Here is a 17,613-nt window from a genome sequence, read left to right as displayed (position 1 = left end):
CCTACAGGAATGGTTATTTTTGACCCAGAAGTCTCAACAGAAACCTTGGTTAGTTAATCATACTGCTTAAAACGTATGCCGACACCTAAATCAGTCATTATGAAAAGGGACGAAAGGGACAAGGATGGGATGTGAGGACTGGCTTAGGAAACTTCCGGTGCTCCGCTGATACAGCACTGGGCGTGGAATCAGCAGTTATGGGAAATATTGTGATATGGTCCAGTTTTAATTCCAGTCTTCTTTTCCTCAGAACTAAACCCTCTTTCTGCAGACGCTTATTCAAGAGCAGTCACTGAGTTTGATGAGGGGAGAAAGCCCATCATAAAAAAGGGCCGGGGTGGGAAGAGATTCCCAGTCCAAAGTCTCCTTTCTTTCTCTCCGTATAGAAATCCTGTCCAGGTATTGTGTGCACCACAGAGAGGCTGGATGGAGATTTATTTTATAAACAAAAGGAAGAGAGCCCTTTCTGAAATTTTGCTCAGAAATGAACATGTTTATTTTAGAAGCACTTTGGCTTATCAAAGTGTCAAAAATCACTCTTGAATTGCTTTTTCTGTTCTTGACAGACTTAAAATCTTAGCCTTATAATGAAGTGTCAAAATGAAATGGCTGAGAGAGTAATGACGGCAATTTTGCCAGTGGTTTCTGTGCCCCTTTGCATGAGTCACTGCTTCTTGGTAAAGCCGAAAGAAGAGAGAAGCATGGCTAAAAATTAATAAAGAGCTCTGGCTGCCTGGCTCAGAGTCTTGGAATGAACCACATGAACCCTGCCCACTCTCATCCTAACCCTATTATTTTCCCTCTAGGACACGTGCCCACCATGGTGAAAACATTAGGAAATAATTATATAAGTAAATACAGTTCGTGCAATTCTATTTAACAACTGGAGTTGAGGGGCCACATTTGTTTATGTAACAAATTCCTCAGAATAAACTGAATTTGCAACTTTTCATGAAATCTATAGGGATCTGGGTTGGCTCACTCCTCAGAAGTGATCAGCTATCTGTAAGTATAAAAGGGAGAAGAGCTAATTACAGTACTTCTCAAATACAAGATTGTGCAGAAGTATTTTATTGAAAAAGGCACAATGATTAGAATTACCTTTTCTTTAAAATAAAGAAACAACTGTGCTCAGAGCCTCACAAACCCCAGTATATGGCTGCTTTGCTACTATTATCATGTGCTTTCTTCTACATTGTTTATTGATTATTCTTCTCATCTAGGCCCTGAAGCCCCTCCCAATGCCCCTTCCTCTGAACCCCTATGGCAATTATAATGTACATGACTCATCTGGCAGTTTTCATGTGCCATCTTATACTGTTAAATAGGGCTTGTTTTTCATGTTCCTATGTCTCATCCCCCCAGTTACATTATAAGCAATTCAGGAATGTTATATGTCTCTGAATCTCCCCAGTGTTCAATAAAGTGACTTGAGGGAATGGACTTTTTCATCCCTTATTTTGTTTTCCAAGGTAACTCGTAGAGCCCTACTTTGACATACAGTATACCCTCACTATATTTATTGAATGAAATAATAATCATATTAATAGTAGGTGCTCAAGAGATATTTATTAGGTCGAATAACACTACTGCTTATCTATTAGCTGGACCTATGTTGGAATTATTTTTCCAATAGTTGTGTAATTCAAGACAAGACCATGACTTTGTGACCTAGTACTGCCCTAAGATACATGTGAGACCCAAACACACAAAAAGGTGGAAATCGCAATTTCTATTCCCAAGGAATCCATGTTTCATTTCCACATCTCAAATACTGCAGCCTTACTCTCCTACAGCCTCATCTTATCCAAGCATGTCTTGTAAGCAGGTCAGTCTTGCCAACAATCAGGGTGATTGTTTTACACTGGAATTTAATCTCTATCAATTAGCACAATGATACAGCCAACCAAGCATTCTCTTGCATGGATGGGAACCAAGGAAAATCAAGGTTGTTGGCTTTGGTGTACATTTCAGGGGGCAGGTCTAGTAAGTATATCCTTTTCTGATAAGATCATTAACTCTCAGAGACACTCACACAACACTAGAAATCCCCTGTCCTATTCCTCCATTTAAATTCATAGTTCAGGAGGAGAATGTCCATGATAGTGCGACTGTTCATTTTGTATGCTACCATTGCTGAAGAAGTCTGGTATTTCATGCTGCTTTCTCCTGTTTGTTTTTGTACAAAACTACCATGGGACGGGATGCATTTCCTTGCTGTGTGTACCCAGGAGCTTCTCGGCTCCAAGGAAGTGTCTTGCAAGGGGCTCTTTCTCCAAATGTACTTTCAGAACTCCCCTCCCACTATTCCGAGGAGGAAATACATTTCTTTCACTCGGATTTTTATGTGGCAGCTGATGGAAGCACCTAGTGCTTATTTTGCAAATTCAGCAAAACCTTCTATGTTCGCTTGTGAGAAGGACTCTCATGCTGCCTCAGTGGCCTGGTGACAACTGTGAGGCCATAAGACTATGTTCATGATGAACTTTGATCATCAGCTATTACAGGCAACTTTCTCTGACTCACTTGAGTATTTGGTATATGAGAAAATAAATTGGCTCCTGGTACACAAGCTAAGAATGGGCACAATTTTCTGAGGATTATGCTAAGGATCTGTGGTGTTAAATTTTTAGTACAAAGATGGTCCAAATAAAGTCATGTGTTTTCCTGAACAATTTTGTTTTGTCTGTCTTTAAAAAAGATGTGTTTTGTCTGTCTTTAAAATAAGCAACAGAAAAATTAAGGGCTTTTAAAGACAGAAACTAAATAGAAAACTACACTAAGGAGGTTTTTGAAAAAAAAAAAGTCATATTTATTCAACATTCATATTTAACCTACAGATTTTGGTTACATGATATATATTTTTCTATACCTCAGACTCAAAACTTTCCAAAGAAAAACTTCACATTTTCCCCCAAACTTGCTCTTGTTCCTGATTTCTCTACTAGTATCATCTCTTCCAGCCACCTAGATTCAAAGCCACAGTCTTTCTCAAATCCTTCCTTTCAATGAATCCTAATTTCCACTCATTTTCCAAATCTGGTAGATTCTACTACCCTTTTGCATGGAATTTTAGCATAACCATATATACACTTTAGTCTTACCCCAACACAGTCCATTATACCCAAACTCTTTTAACACTTCACGACCTTGCGAGCTGTGTAACAGCTCCCAAATCAGGTATGAAGGGGTCTTCCCAATTGGGCCAATGTACCTTTTCAGTCTTTCTTCCTACTACCACTAGTAAAGCCATAAGCCCTTAACTTACATGCCCCTGTGCTTAATGACCCTTTGATCACTGTTTCCTCAGTTGGAAGTTCGTCCAACCCATCCAAGGCCACTTTCTCCAGAAAATCTTCTAAGGTCACCTTGACCAGATCTACCCTCTCTTGAATCTCCACAGTTTGACTCTTATCCTGCATTCCTTGCACTTAAATAAGACATCATCTTTTGGGGGGCTGAGAACATGTCTTACTCTTGTCTGAAGCTTCTGCAGTACCCAGGACACAGTAAGAACTCAGTATGTTCAAAAATGTACAGTTTCTGTATAAACAAGATACTATTCATCAAGCTGAAATGTCACGGTTCCCTCTATTTATCCATTACTCTCAAGCTCATCTGTCAGCTTCAACAGATATCACAGTAATTTCATAACAGCTCCTCTTAGAAATAAGAGTTATCCATTGACCACTAGCCCAAACTACAATGCTTCACTGCCAAGCATTTCAGTCTTTGGTTTAAAATATCTCTAGGTCAGTTTCAAAGATGGTTACAATAAATTCTGTAGTTGCAAATGGAAATATATGCAAAAAAAACTAAAAAAAGTACTATGTGTTCTTTTTAGAAGAGCTACTCTTACAATATTGATACTTAATAGATGACAAAAACAGTAAATGCGTTATTGGTTTCAGAACTGCTTCTCTAAAGTAAAACTAATGTAAAAGGCAGGTCTTTTGGGGTTTTGCTATTACTGTTGTTTTTGTTTGTTATACTATGCCCCTAAAATATCTGACACTCAATTACAATGTTCAACTTTGGAGTTTTCTCATGGGGATGTCAGCATGCTTTCATCTCTAAACAATAAATCCTTCAATTCAAACTGCCTTAAAAATAATTAACATTTATTATGTATACTATATATTATTTTTCATTATTATCTATATAACTAAAAACATTTATTTATATAGCTCCATAAAACAGATGATTCAGTGATACCAAACGATACACATGGACCAATTTCGTTCCAAAGTTTCTGCTTGAATAAGTAAACATTAAGTATCTTTCATTAAACGGTGAACATTTGCCCTAAAACAGGGCATCACACTGAAGAGAAGTCCTCAGTGGCTGATTAATTTAGCTATAAAAGGTACCAAAGGAAGGTTTTTATAGAACCGAACGAATCCAATAAACAAGACCACCTAGTAAGCTGCTGCTTTGTTCCAAGCTAAAGATATTCTCTAATCCCAACAAATGCCTATGATAATTTTGTAGTTAAAGAAATATTACACTATTATCTTTATGTTTAAAAAAGGTAAAATTCAAACCACTTTGAATTATCCTTATAGGAAAGCTGAGCATTTGTAACATAAACCCTGCTTTCACCTGGCAGCTAGAACTGTAATATTTTGTTCTCATGAGGTCTCCTATCAAAGCCCCTTTAGACATGCGCATGTATACATTGCACAATACCACTGGCCAACCTAACAAAATGTGGTCTCCTGGCTTTCCCTGTAGTTTGATAGTAAAGAAAAGAAAGAGTAAGCCAAAGCTTTCCCCCTCTGTGCCATCATCTTTCCATAGACTTTCTGGATAAATGTGGCCCAGCTGTCTCACTGACCTTCCCGGACATTGGTACTTCCCGCTTCCAAATGCCATGAAGCTGTCCAAGAAAACATGCTTCTCTAAATTTGCCTTTTTCCAGCGTTCCTGTGGGAAGAAAACATTTTTTTTTTTTTTCAAAATCAGTCTTATATAAATAAGCTCAACTTTATTTCTCCAGGCTAAAAATGACCTTGTACAGCTAATCCTTGCATATAAAATTGCAGGGTTGTTGGTAATTTTTTCCAACCTGTTATTAATATCAGCCACAATTACGTTTTTGGAACGTGAATAAATAAAAAAGTTTTAAAAAGAATTCTGTTAAGTGGTAAATTTAAATGACAATGTAAATCAACCACAGAATTGACCTTAGAGAGGAAGAATATTTACAATAAGGCCTCAGGCTCCATCATAGAACTGCCCTTGGTAATAAATTTAGTATTAAGATGCTGAGAGCGTTGCTATTGGAGAAAGCCTGGGATGCAAAATGAATACATCTGGATGCCATTTTTGACAGTTTTACCTAAAGGCAGAGAACAGACTAAATGACCTCTTAAAATTCTGTTCAGCCCTGTAACTCCCCAATTCTAAGAAAAAGCAGAACACAGTTTTAATTTGCTTTATTTTTAGTTTTTATACTCCTTGGAAACCAATAACAGGAACAATTGCCTGAAGAACGTGATATAAATCTTCTATTAGAACGAAGCAGATTTACTTTTAACATGCCCTGCTGGTTTCGGCTAAAAATTTATTTTAAAGTTGGTGAAGCTTATTCCAAAAACATTTCTATCTGGCTTGTAAATGTTACGTCGTCAATACTGCAAATCCAATCTGTACTTTGTAGTTTTAGTTACTAGAGAACTTTGCTTATTTAAATGACACGATCCTACTTAATTTATGAATTCATACTCCTGGCATAAAGAGAAATTAAAATCAAAGGACAATATATATTGAAAGAAAGAACTTACGGGTTTGAATGATTCAGGTTCAGGAAAATACTTTGGATTCCTATGTAGCCAAAATGGAGACAACATCAACAGGTCACCAGAAGGCACAGTGTAATTCTATGATAGAAAGTTGGTTCTGAGTCAATTTTTTGAAATCTGCTTTAAAGAAAGTTTGGGTCATTAAAAATAATGCTACTGCTATATTGTGGAGAAGCCATATACATTTTATAATCAATGGCCAAAAAATCTAACTCTTTCCTGGATGGATAGTTTCTATTTTGCAACTTAGAGCAATGCCCGATTTTTAATTCAGACGATTAGTTACATGTACATATAAATCTAGTTACACGAGGGGAAAATATTAGATAAGTGTGAAGATTTTAGAAACTAGTTTGAGTCCACTCCAATGCAGTTTTTGATGTTCAGTATTGGGGTTTGTGGCAAGTGTCCTCAATAATGGAAACCGCGGTGAGTCTCCACGTTCTGGAGCAGAAAATCTAAGTCTGAGACAGGACACTGGCCAGGGGCAGCAGGCATTCTGTCCCTGGAGACACTCGTGATGGTGTCAGGCCAAGGACAGTGAATTCTTTGTTTGTTTGCTTTTTTGCTCTAGCGGCAGCTGTTAGGGTGGAAAGAGTATTAAGACAACTGGTTCAGAAGACATAGGATGAAGCAAGTGTTGTATATTTATTTGGTTTTATGTTTGAGGATAAGCAGTGTGATTCTACAAATAGCAGAGTCTGCATGATTTTTCTCCATTCATGTTATAATAGGTTTTCATGATATATAACCAAGAACTAAAAACCATTTCATAAAATCCCCCTTACATCACCATGCTCAGAAACCATAGGATAAAGAGCATTCCCATGGTGTATGATCACTAGATAGCTACCAACTTTACAGAGGCGAAGCCTTTTTATTAGTAACTCCCATCTCCAATCATCAGAAGCCACCACATCCATTTTAACTGCATAATTTTGAATTGTCCTCAAGACATTTGCAAAACACTAGGTTCATATATCTAGAATTAGCACCTTACAATTAAAAACATGTCTTTTTACGGTAGCAGGGAGTGGAGTATGGGAGGGAGGGGTCATCATTTTTTAACCCAGGAGAACTCCTGTTGGCTCCAATGGGAGACGAGTATTGTTTGAATTTGGTAATTTCAGTACCAGGAGAACTGGAGAGAGTCAGATCCAAACCTTGGAAGCTAGTAATGCTTTCGCTAGTGCTCTCTTACTTATGAGATCCAAATCCTGTGTATTGGTTCTACCTCTGCTGGAACTGAGGCTAGAGAGGTCATGACTGATTCTGAAATCAGCGGGGGAGAGTCCTGATATGTCCGGGGCAGGGCAGGAGGCAGCCCTGGGACAGGCCTCCAGTCAGGACAACTGCTGCCCTTCCCTTCCTTCTCCATACTCTTTAGTGGTTGTTGACCTATGATTATGACTTGGAGGCTGCTGACTGCTATAGCTTACAAAGTGGGCTAGCAGAGAAAGACTTCTAATGGAGCCTCAGTAACAGCATTAACATTAGCAACAGGGAGGAGACCAGAAAGACATTCCTGCTGCAGCAGCAAATGCCAGGCTGACAAACAGCATAAAGGAATTTGAAGGCTAGTTGTATCAAAGGAACCCTCTGAGCAAACAGACATCATCATGTCCAGTGGTAACAGTGCCTGTCATTGTCTACATGACAGATGAGGAGAAAGATTAAGAGAAGGACAAAATAGTCATAGGACCAGAACATGGATCATTAGAAAAGTTAAGTCACACAACACAAACTCTCTGGGTTGCAACAACTGCATCTCTCAGATAGACAGAATTGAACCTGGCAAGCCTACTTCACAGAGATTCTGTGAGTCTAAATTAACTTCATCTGCTAGTCCAGAGAAGGGGCATTCTTGAAGAGGAAAGGTAAGGCAGGACTCTCTGTTGTAACTCAAGAAGGATGCTGAGAGCAAAGTGGGTGCAAGGAATGTAGAATCTTGAAGAGAAAGGAGGAGTCCTATAAAGGCAAAGCATCTATAGAAGGTCCAAAGCACTAAGGATTTCTCCTAGTACTTTAAAAATGAAAGAGTATATTCTTTTATGTGATTGAAAACATCTCTACAAAATTTTTGAAAAATTCAGAAAAATAAAAAAAACTAGAAAACAGAGTGCTGATAACAAAGACAGTCACCAATCGGCTAGACTTCTCTTCAGTACTTTTACCTAGGAAGTTTAGTTTTTGTTGTTGTTAATGTTGTTTTAAAATATAGTTTATATTCTACCAAATAATTTTTTAATCTTATTTTGTTCACTTAATATTACAGCATAATATTTTAAAATTTTATATTGTATACTCAGGAATAATTTTCTCTCCAATGGATATTGAGTCTTTCATTGAATAGATTAAACATGATTAATTTAATCATTATCTATCTTTTTTCTTTAATAAATAATGTCATCACAAGCATTTTCTTCCACAAAGCATTTTTCATGTAAAATCTTTTGACATAGATGTTCAGAAAACATAGGACATAAATATTTTTAAGGCTATTAATACACGTTACTCAATTTTTACTTCAAATTTTGTAGCAAAATATGTTTCTTACTACAATATTTGAAAGTGTCAATTTCATTGCCCTCTTATCTGCTAACCTGATATTTTTAGTTGGTTATGTGTTTGTTGTACATTTTTCATGTTATTTTCTTTTATAAACTTTTTGTGCTCATCATCTATCCTCATTAATCTATGTAATATTAGTATATTACTTATTAGTCTGTGAATCCTTTAAACATTAAAATTATTTACCCTTGTGTTGTACACATTGACATTTATTCTTAATTTTTGGTTTACACTTAATTTTGAGTTATACTTAAAAAGATAAGACATGTTAAATTGTGATATGATACATTCAAAGCTGTTTATTGGCTTTGTGGTTTTATTGATTAATCCTAAATTTAGAGAGCCCTCTTCTCTCTACAATAGTGGCTGTCAAAGGTGGTTTAGGGAATTCTGGGAGTCCCCAACACTTTTTCAGAGGATCTGCCAGGTCAAACATCATTTCTGGGCAAAAGACACATTCAAAGTGTAGGATAGACCAATGGTTTTTAATGGAGCTGAGTACAAAAAATTCACTGATGTATTTTCACCTGCAATTCAAACTTTAAAAGTAGGTTATGAGAACAAACAAACTTTTAAAAAAGTACCACCACTGAATTTTTGTGTAGTATCAAGGAATAGCCACAAATATCTGAAAAGTCTATCAAAATACCCTTTCTTTTTCTGGCTATACGTCTAAATGAGGCTAGATTTTCTTCATTTCCATCAATGAAAACAATTTATCTCAATAGACTGATTGCAGGCGCACGTATTGTAATCAGATATCTTCTACTAGCAATGCATTAGATTTGCTAAAATTTAAAATGATGCTATTCTATTTTTTTGTTTTGTTTTGGAAAAAATAGTTATGTTTTATAAAACCATACTATTAATTTAACATGTGATAGGTTTCTTATTCTTTTAAAATGAACTACTAAATAAATATTTTAATAATTTATTTCAGCTTTAGTTTCTAATACAGTAAGTATTGATAAATACAACTCACATAGACAAAAGCTCTTTGGGGTCCTCAATAATTTTGAAAAGTATAAAAAAATCCTGAGACCAAAATGATTGAAAAACCACAATGTTAAAAAAAAAAGTACTCACTTTTAGCCAGTCTTGCCAACCCATATAGTAATTTCTTCCCTCTTCACTGACTTACGATAACTCATTTATACTTTAAATTCTTATGTACAAGGGGTTTTGTTTCTTTGTTATCTATCCAGTCTGTTCTATTGATCTGAACATCTGGTCTGACACCACTATCATGCTGTTTTAATTGCTGTAGTTTTATAACATGGTTTAATACCTAGAGAAGCTAATTAACATTCCTTAACTATTCATATTTTTAGTACTTCCTTATTTATTCTTTCCTGAGTATTCTTACAGATTAATTTATACTAAAAATATGAAACCTTGAAAAGAGTACAGGTAGAAGTTTATGAGTTTTTGAAAGGTGGCATAATAACAAGAAAGGAGTGGAGTAAATTAAAGAAAACAGGGAGTGTTTGTCCATTTTAATTTATGCCAAAAAATATAGAAAAGGTGTGGTTACAGGAGGAAAAATAAACAATGATACCCTGTTCAGACTACATAGGGGAAGAAAAGTGGGAGAATACTTCTAGCATTCATAGCAAGAAAGCTTGACCAGTTGTCCAATAGGAGAGAAAATATGAGCCTCTGTCACTATTCAACATAGGTGATCCCACATGAAATGTTTTCTATAATCCAAATTCCTGGGAACATGTTAGCATGTTCAGCAAAGACATTCCACCTGTTTTAGGAAATATGTGAAGCTTAAATGGATCACGCTGTGTGAATTTTTACTATGGAAATAATGAGCAATGAACACAAACATTTAGCTATAAGGATATTCATCTTTATGCTGTTTATAATAGTGAAAAAATGAAAGCCACATACATATTCAAGAATAGAGAACTGATTTAAAAATGTATATTATGTCCATGTATTAGATTATTATGCTGCAATTCAAACTTTAAAAGTAGGTTATGAGAAAATTAGAATAGTATGACCCTGACTGAATTTTGAAAAATGCACACACTACAGGAAAAAACATCTGAAATTATAATAATACCAAAGTGTTCACAGTAGGTACCTCTGAATTGTGAGATGATAAGCAATTTCTAATTTCTTCTTTCAGATTCTTTATATTGTCTCCTTTTTTTTCTAATTACCATGTATTATTTATGTAATAAGAAGAAAACCGTGCTGGTTATTTTTTTTGTTTTTTAAGTTGAAGTCTCATCTCCACAGGGAGAAATTCACAGTGATTAATTTGGGCCTCTCAAGATGAAAAGTTGTGTTTATAAAAGAAATAATAAGTATAGGAAACATGGCAACTTTTACAAATATTAAGAAAATACTGTAAAAAATAGTGAAAGGAAGTGCTGGAACATTCTTGGAAAATGGCGGCCTGAGCACAAGTGTCTGTGGTTGTTCCACCATGAAGACAGCCATCACCAGCTAGTAGGGCTTAGAAGGAGACTGAATAGATCTGAGCCTCATGTCCTCTAGGAAGAAAGTGTGAGTGTGAAGAAGTGGAGATAAGAGAATATTAATATTTTTAAATAATTTATTGATTCATTTTGGATATCTATTATTTTTAGTTAGAAAAATTTTACTGGGAATCCGTACATGTTGGACCTATAAAATAGTTCAGTTTCATTAGAGGATTATATGTTGTGAATCATAAATATGCTTATAGCCTTGGACCAGTAATCCACTACTGAAATATAATTCAAGGATAATTATTGAAAAGGGAAATGTACAAAATGCAAATAATTACCACATTAAAATAACCACAAAAGAAAACAATGTCAGGCAATAATTAAATATTTACGTTATCAATCCTATGGATTATTTTGTGGGTATTGAAATAAACATGAAAACACGCTAGATGCATGAAAGTGAAGAATAATGTTATAAATATTTTTTAAATGACAGATTTACACTATGACGAAACATAGATCACTGTATTAACGTCATATAGGATAACATTGGATAGTTGTAGTACGGTTAAGGAGATTGTGGGGGTTGTACATGCACGTGTGTGTGTGTGTGTGCATGCATGTGTGTTTGAGCATAGATGTTTCCTTTGGTAATGTTGGTGAAATAAGTAAAATTAATTTTGAAAACTATATGACGTTAATAGCCTTAACAAAAGTTACAACACCCTCTGGTGGAACAAAATCCTGACAAGGATATGAGGTTAAAAGCTCTCTCAGAGCTACTTGCTTAAAGATAGAGAAGGGCTACAGGGGGTGTACGAGGTAGTGGAATATAGTGACTGAATCAGTACCAATGTTGAAGCCTGACCAGCAAACAAGTGAGTTGCATAGAAATTTTATAGTGAAAAACATTTGTGCCAATAACTTATGGTAAAATAAAAATATAAGGAAGAAGAAAATCAACTGAGTTATTGAAAACTAAAATGAGATAAGCAGGAAACTAACATCTGCCCAGTAGAAAACTCCTACTGTTAGAAGGGGAAAAAAGTGGGGCACATAAGATAGATTTTAGGTGGCAGTACAGTAAAAGATAAAGAAATGAAGGGTGACTGCAGTGTGGCAAGAGAACCGTAAGGACAAAGTAGTATTCATTTGAAGGAAGAAGTGTTGGGGTAAAACTATAATCAAGTAGTTAAAGATAAATGAGCAGCATAAGAATATGCTGCAGAAGCCAAAAGGAACACAATTTTGGAAGAAGTGCATTATATTGGCTGGAAAGCGGGGTGTGCCTAACAGTTCTTGGTTTGTGTCTGGGAAGAAAATCTATTTATGTAACACATTAAAACTTTCTTATTATTAAATTATGCCATAATGATCTCATCTATTTAGCTAATCGAAAGAGCAGAAGCTAGGTGTTAGGTCTGGGATGAGGGGGTACAGAGTAGCCATATATGTGGCATGGCAGGCAGAACAACTGGTTCAAGAAGCACAAGATGGAATGTGTTGAAGCCACAAAAACCACGCTGAAACTCATAAGAGAGAGAATAAATGCAAAAGCAACAGGAAAAAAATATCTACAAAAATTTAGATATGGGAACTTTATATTTTTTTTTTCCGCTTGGTCATGGGCATAGTTAGAGATGAAATGGGAAATTTAAAGGAGAGACATTTCGTTGTAAAAAATAACTTGAAGAATGAGACCAGAAAAAGAAAATGAGAGAAAAAGAAAAAAATTAGGAGGAAAAAGAGGAAACTATACTGCTGATTTTATTGACTGGTTTTCATAATAATGTAGTAGGAAGGGAGGAAGGAAGAAGAGAAATGAGAGGAGGGAGGGTGGAGGAGAGAGGAAAGAAGAAAAGAAAGGAATATGAGTGTTTATGAGAAGGGGATAGGACAAGCACAAAACACTTTTTAAGAGATTGCCATGGCATAGAAAGCAGATGAAACAGTGCCCTGCCCTGAAAAAAATGTAAAGAAAACTACGTTATTAGCGGAACAAATCAAACAACGTATAAAAAGAATTATACACCATAATCACATGAGATTTACTCCAGGTATGAAAGGCTAGTTCAACACTCAAAAATCAGTAAATATAATCTACCACATCAACAGTTAAAAAAGAAAAAGCATATGACTCTATCAATTGATGTAGAAAAAGCACAGACAAAATCCAACACCCATTCATTATAAAATTCTCAGTTAATTAGAAATAGAGGGAAATTTTCTCAACTTGGTAAAGAGCATCTACAAAAAGCCTACAACTAACTTCATACTTAATGATGAAAGACTAAATGTTTTCCCCTTAAAATCAAAAACAAGGCAAGGATATCTGCTGTCACAACTATTATTCACCATAATACTGGAAGTTAGAGCCAGTGCAATAAGGCAAAAAGAAGAAATAAAAGGCATACAGATAGGAAAGAAAGAAATTACAATACTGTCTATATAGAAACTCCCCAGGAATCTACAAAAACACTCCTAGGACCAATAAATGAGTTTAGCAAAGTTGCAGCTACAAGGTCAACACAAAAATCAACTATATTTCTACAAACAATTGATGTACAATTGGGAATGAAAACTTAAAAAAAAAAACACGAAAACTTCAAACTAACTGAAATATTTAGATATAAATCTAACAAAACACGTGTAGGATATGCATGCTTAAAATAATTATCAAGATAGCAACTGGCAGATAAATTACTGTTTCGTAGTTCAGGCAATTATCTACTAGCCAGAATATAAATGAAGCTTAATAAAAGTTTAATAAAAACTATAATAATATTCAGAATAATAAATATATTGTTCTACTTAATTGTACCAAGTTGTTTGACTATTTCTTCTCCAAGCATATTCTTTTATACTTCTGAAGTAATTAAGAATTTATTTAAAAACAAAAATGGTTAAAATCCCACTAAAATTAAATGCTACATTTTATGTAAAATCAGTTAAACTAACAATGTCTCCCCTGAATTCAGCAAGTTGCAACTTTTATAAAACTTGGATTTTTTTTGTCTCTTTTGTGTTCTACTAAATTTTTCTGGTTTGAATCCAGGCACTCTCAAGCTGTGTACTAAAAAAGCCCACAAGAGTGGAGGGCTGACTAAATGTGACCTATCTAAATAATGCAGGCTTTAAGTCAAATCATTCTGAAAAAATATTTTGTTCTGCCTGATTGATTCCTTGAATATTAAACTGGAGTTCTGTCACGTGCACATACTTTTCATGGTACGCTTAAGAATTTTCTCCTACTTTGCCCATAGAAAAGACCTCTCCCCCTCATTTAGTCACTGATTGCTAATATCAGTTGTTATTATTCATGACGTTCCTGCTCTCTGTTCCCACATCTGTAATCTATGGCCTGAAACTATCTTCTAGTTATCCTAAAGAACTTTCCTCACACATGAATTTCTCAACCTGGTAGTGCTCAGGAATACTTGGTTGGTTCAGCTCAGAAGAAACTATCCAGTCCACCTGCTTGATTGAAATAGGATTATATTAATTCCAATACAGAATCACATAGCCAAAATAAATATTAGAGGACTATTTTATTAGCTAATAAAATAGTCACCAAGGGACAAATATCTACACTAACAAAATGTTGCTACACAACTCTTATCAGTATCCTGTTCCAGGGTCATTTCGTGCTTAATGGAACTTAAGGAATTACCTAATAATATACGGGCAAAAAATAAACTTAAAACCAAACCAAAGCTCACCAAAATTTTAACTGGTTTCAGCACTTTTCTAGTAATGGCACCAGGGGCTCTTAAACGAGTGGTTTCCAAAATACACCATCTAATTAGAGGGAGTTTCTTCAAGTCATCCTCAGACACTTTAATCTTATCTTTACCTGTAAAGAGAATTAAAAAAGAAAATGAACTTAAAGAGGCCAGAAAGTGATTTTAGATAAGCTCATCAATACAGGTTAGATACTGCCTCTGACAACTAGTGTTAATATTACTATTAGTTTTCACATACCAAGTTTAGTAACTTATTGCTTTTAAAAAAAAATCATTTCCCTTTTACCAAGATGAAAAGTATGGCATAAAAAACTAAACCAATGTTGTTTACTGTAACATAATAGATTGGTATCCATTCTTGGTTCTCACAGTTCTCTCTCTATCAAATGACTAAGTCCTGGTCAGAAAGGTGTACAATTTTTACTCATTTCATTCTTTCTCGTCCAAATTCTCATTCCACTTAAGGAAACAGCAATAAAAGATTGACATCAAAAGCACAAAGTGAAAGATCTGAGAAGCTGCCTGGCTTACTTCTTCTATCTCTTCTCTGCTGATTCATTTTTGTTTTTGCTCTTGTTTTCTTTTATAATCATACATTTCAGAAGGTCCCCTAAAATTATAAGAAAAGGGGTGACGGGGCACATGTATCTGATCTGGAATGATGATTTCTCTGAATACAGGTGCATCAAAAGTTCCTGATGTAACATGAACACCTCAGCTAATACTTAGACTAAAAGCACCTGAAAAAAAAATTAGGGTTTTTCTGACCCCAAATATGGTGAGGGCTTTCAGTCAAATTAGACAGTTTAGTTAATGATATTTCAAGTAAAATGTTTGCATTCTAAATATTACTTTAAAACAGTTCAGTTTTCTATTTGTTTTTGACCATATTTATTTAATGAAAGTCAATAACATTGTCAGTTTAATTAAGTCGACTTTCTTATTTGCTTCCCAACTGTCTTGGGAATGAGTGGGTGAGAATGGAATGTAGGGACTCCATCCATGTCTCTCTTTGACTCTGGATGAGGCTTGTTCTGAAGCAAAACTATTTTTCAGGAGAAGGCTGGGTGTGTGCTGCCTGGGAAATCCTGTCAGTACGGGTGGAATTCCTGGGGAGTCAGAAGAAAATGTCTTTGGTTAATGGAGTCTGGGAATCAGGGTGTTTGAACTCTGGTTCTACTAATGCCCATAGGGGTGTCTATACACCCCATTAAACTTGATAGATTCTTGAGCACAAGGCCAGGAGCTGAGTTAGGCTCTACCAGGGTTACAACAATTAAGGCGTTCTTGCAATATACTTAGTCTAGTAGGAGGTAAGAAACAAGTACATAGTTAAGTGGTATACAACACACGCAAGGAAACTATTCTGGGAGAGGTAAAATATTCTGAGATACTTAAAGCAGGAAGAGTTCACGTCCAACTAAAGGTAAAGCAAAATATTCTGTAAGTATCCTTCTCTGAAACTACAAATATAATGAGTTCCTTGCATATAGTAAGCCGCAGTAAATATATATGAACTAACGAATGGTCCAACTTCAACATGGGGAGATGGGTGAGTGGATATTTTAGGCAAACAAAAGAGGAAGAGCAAGGCCCTGAAAAAGTTTAGGCACGAGTAATAATGAAGTTTCTGACATCCTCTTAGAAAAAAATAGATTTTTAAAAGAGTTATTACTACACTAATGAATTATAAAGTATAAAACATTTTGTATTATATAATATAGAAACAAAAGCTTGTTTTGAGTTGAAAATAATATTTAAAATCTATTATAACCTATAAATGTATGAGAGATGTAGACTATACTTGGAAAACAAATGTTTTGGTAAAATATTTTTAGTTTCTCAAATCCAAGTGTGATGTGGGAAAAATAAGGTAGCATTCTTGGAGTAGACAAAAAAAGAAAATGAAATATGCTGAGTTTTTAAACATCTTTAGGTTAAAGACCTTTCTTATTATAACTCTTAGAAATGGCTCTGTACTCATACTGTGCATATTTCAATGCACATCTGTGATTTGTTCTTCCAGCATTTTGACTCTAAAATTAGAAGGCTCCACTTGGAAGAATGCCAAGGTAATCATCAAAAGGGCTAGAGCTTAACGTCAACCAAGATCAGTACGGAAGACATCCAGGGAGGAAACTATGGGTGATTTGGGGTAAAATTCAGAAACTGTGTTTAACTCATAGCATAAACACAATAAAAGTAAAATCAAATCTCAGGATATCTGTAACCAAATAAAAGATGATTCTTATGTTCAGAAATATCAAGAAATATTTCTAAAATATATATAGTTTTGGGATTCCACAGGCATGATGACATGCATAACACAGTAACTGTAAATTATATCTGTTCAGGATGTACAATAGATTAAAATTCTATTATTTCAGCCATTTATTTACTCAATAGAAATTTGCTTCATATCAGTTATGTGCTAGCTCAAGCAGAGGTGCTGTAAGAGACAGGATGAGAATAATACTAATTTATTGACCATCTAACGTCACAGATACTTTGGACCACACCATTTATTTCTCATAACTGCCTGCCAGCTATAGAGCCTCAGAGAGGTTAATGTGTTGGAGCAGACAAACTTGAAAGTGTCAGAGCAGTCTTCAAACCTATGTCTACATTGAAAAGCCTTACCCTTGTTCATTGTTCCTATTGCCACCGCTAAGAGGAGAAAGGAATGAGAAAGATAGTTATTGCCTTAAAGGAGCTTGGATGCAAGGACACAAAATAAAAATCTAGATATAAATATCCATAATATAAGTTCTATAATCTAAGTGTCAGTGGTGTTCATCCCTCTCACCTAAGGCTGGAATTTCAGTTAAGCCTGGAAGGATGAGTGAGACTTACCCAGGCAGGAGGAAAAGTAACTTAAATACCAAAATTAATCATAAAAATAAGATTTCTTAGACTTAAAAAATATACACACACAAATCAAATAGAATCACCAAAGTAAGTCCTTCTTTGAGAGATAGCTCCTCTGGTTCCTTAATATTTAAGCCCCTTCTCCTTATGCACACGTGCGAGTACACACACACACACACA

General features: G+C 35.2%; 1 protein-coding gene across 8 annotated transcripts in view; it reads right to left on the bottom strand.

Moving 5' to 3' along the window:
- The window catches only part of CYP39A1 (cytochrome P450 family 39 subfamily A member 1), a 65,529-nt gene that overhangs the window by 14,553 nt on the left and 33,363 nt on the right, over positions 1-17,613 (bottom strand). For 5 of the 8 annotated variants that reach the window (XM_039854368.1, XM_039854369.1, XM_039854370.1 and 2 more), the window contains exons 8-10: positions 14,542-14,675; positions 5,787-5,882; positions 4,838-4,926 (exon numbers count right to left, since the gene is read on the bottom strand). In XM_039854368.1, coding sequence (XP_039710302.1) covers positions 4,838-4,926; positions 5,787-5,882; positions 14,542-14,675 — 319 coding nt within the window. Of the gene's footprint in view, positions 1-195; positions 1,004-4,170; positions 4,927-5,786; positions 5,883-12,573; positions 12,784-14,541; positions 14,676-17,613 lie in introns of those variants that run through there. The other 3 variants (XM_039854372.1, XM_039854367.1, XM_039854373.1) reach the window with 3 other exon arrangements.

This window comes from Pteropus medius, unplaced genomic scaffold, assembly GCF_902729225.1.
Source record: "Pteropus medius unplaced genomic scaffold, Ma_sr-lr_union100, whole genome shotgun sequence".
Lineage (NCBI taxonomy): Eukaryota > Metazoa > Chordata > Mammalia > Chiroptera > Pteropodidae > Pteropus > Pteropus medius.
This window is presented reverse-complemented; position numbering and strand designations above follow the sequence as displayed.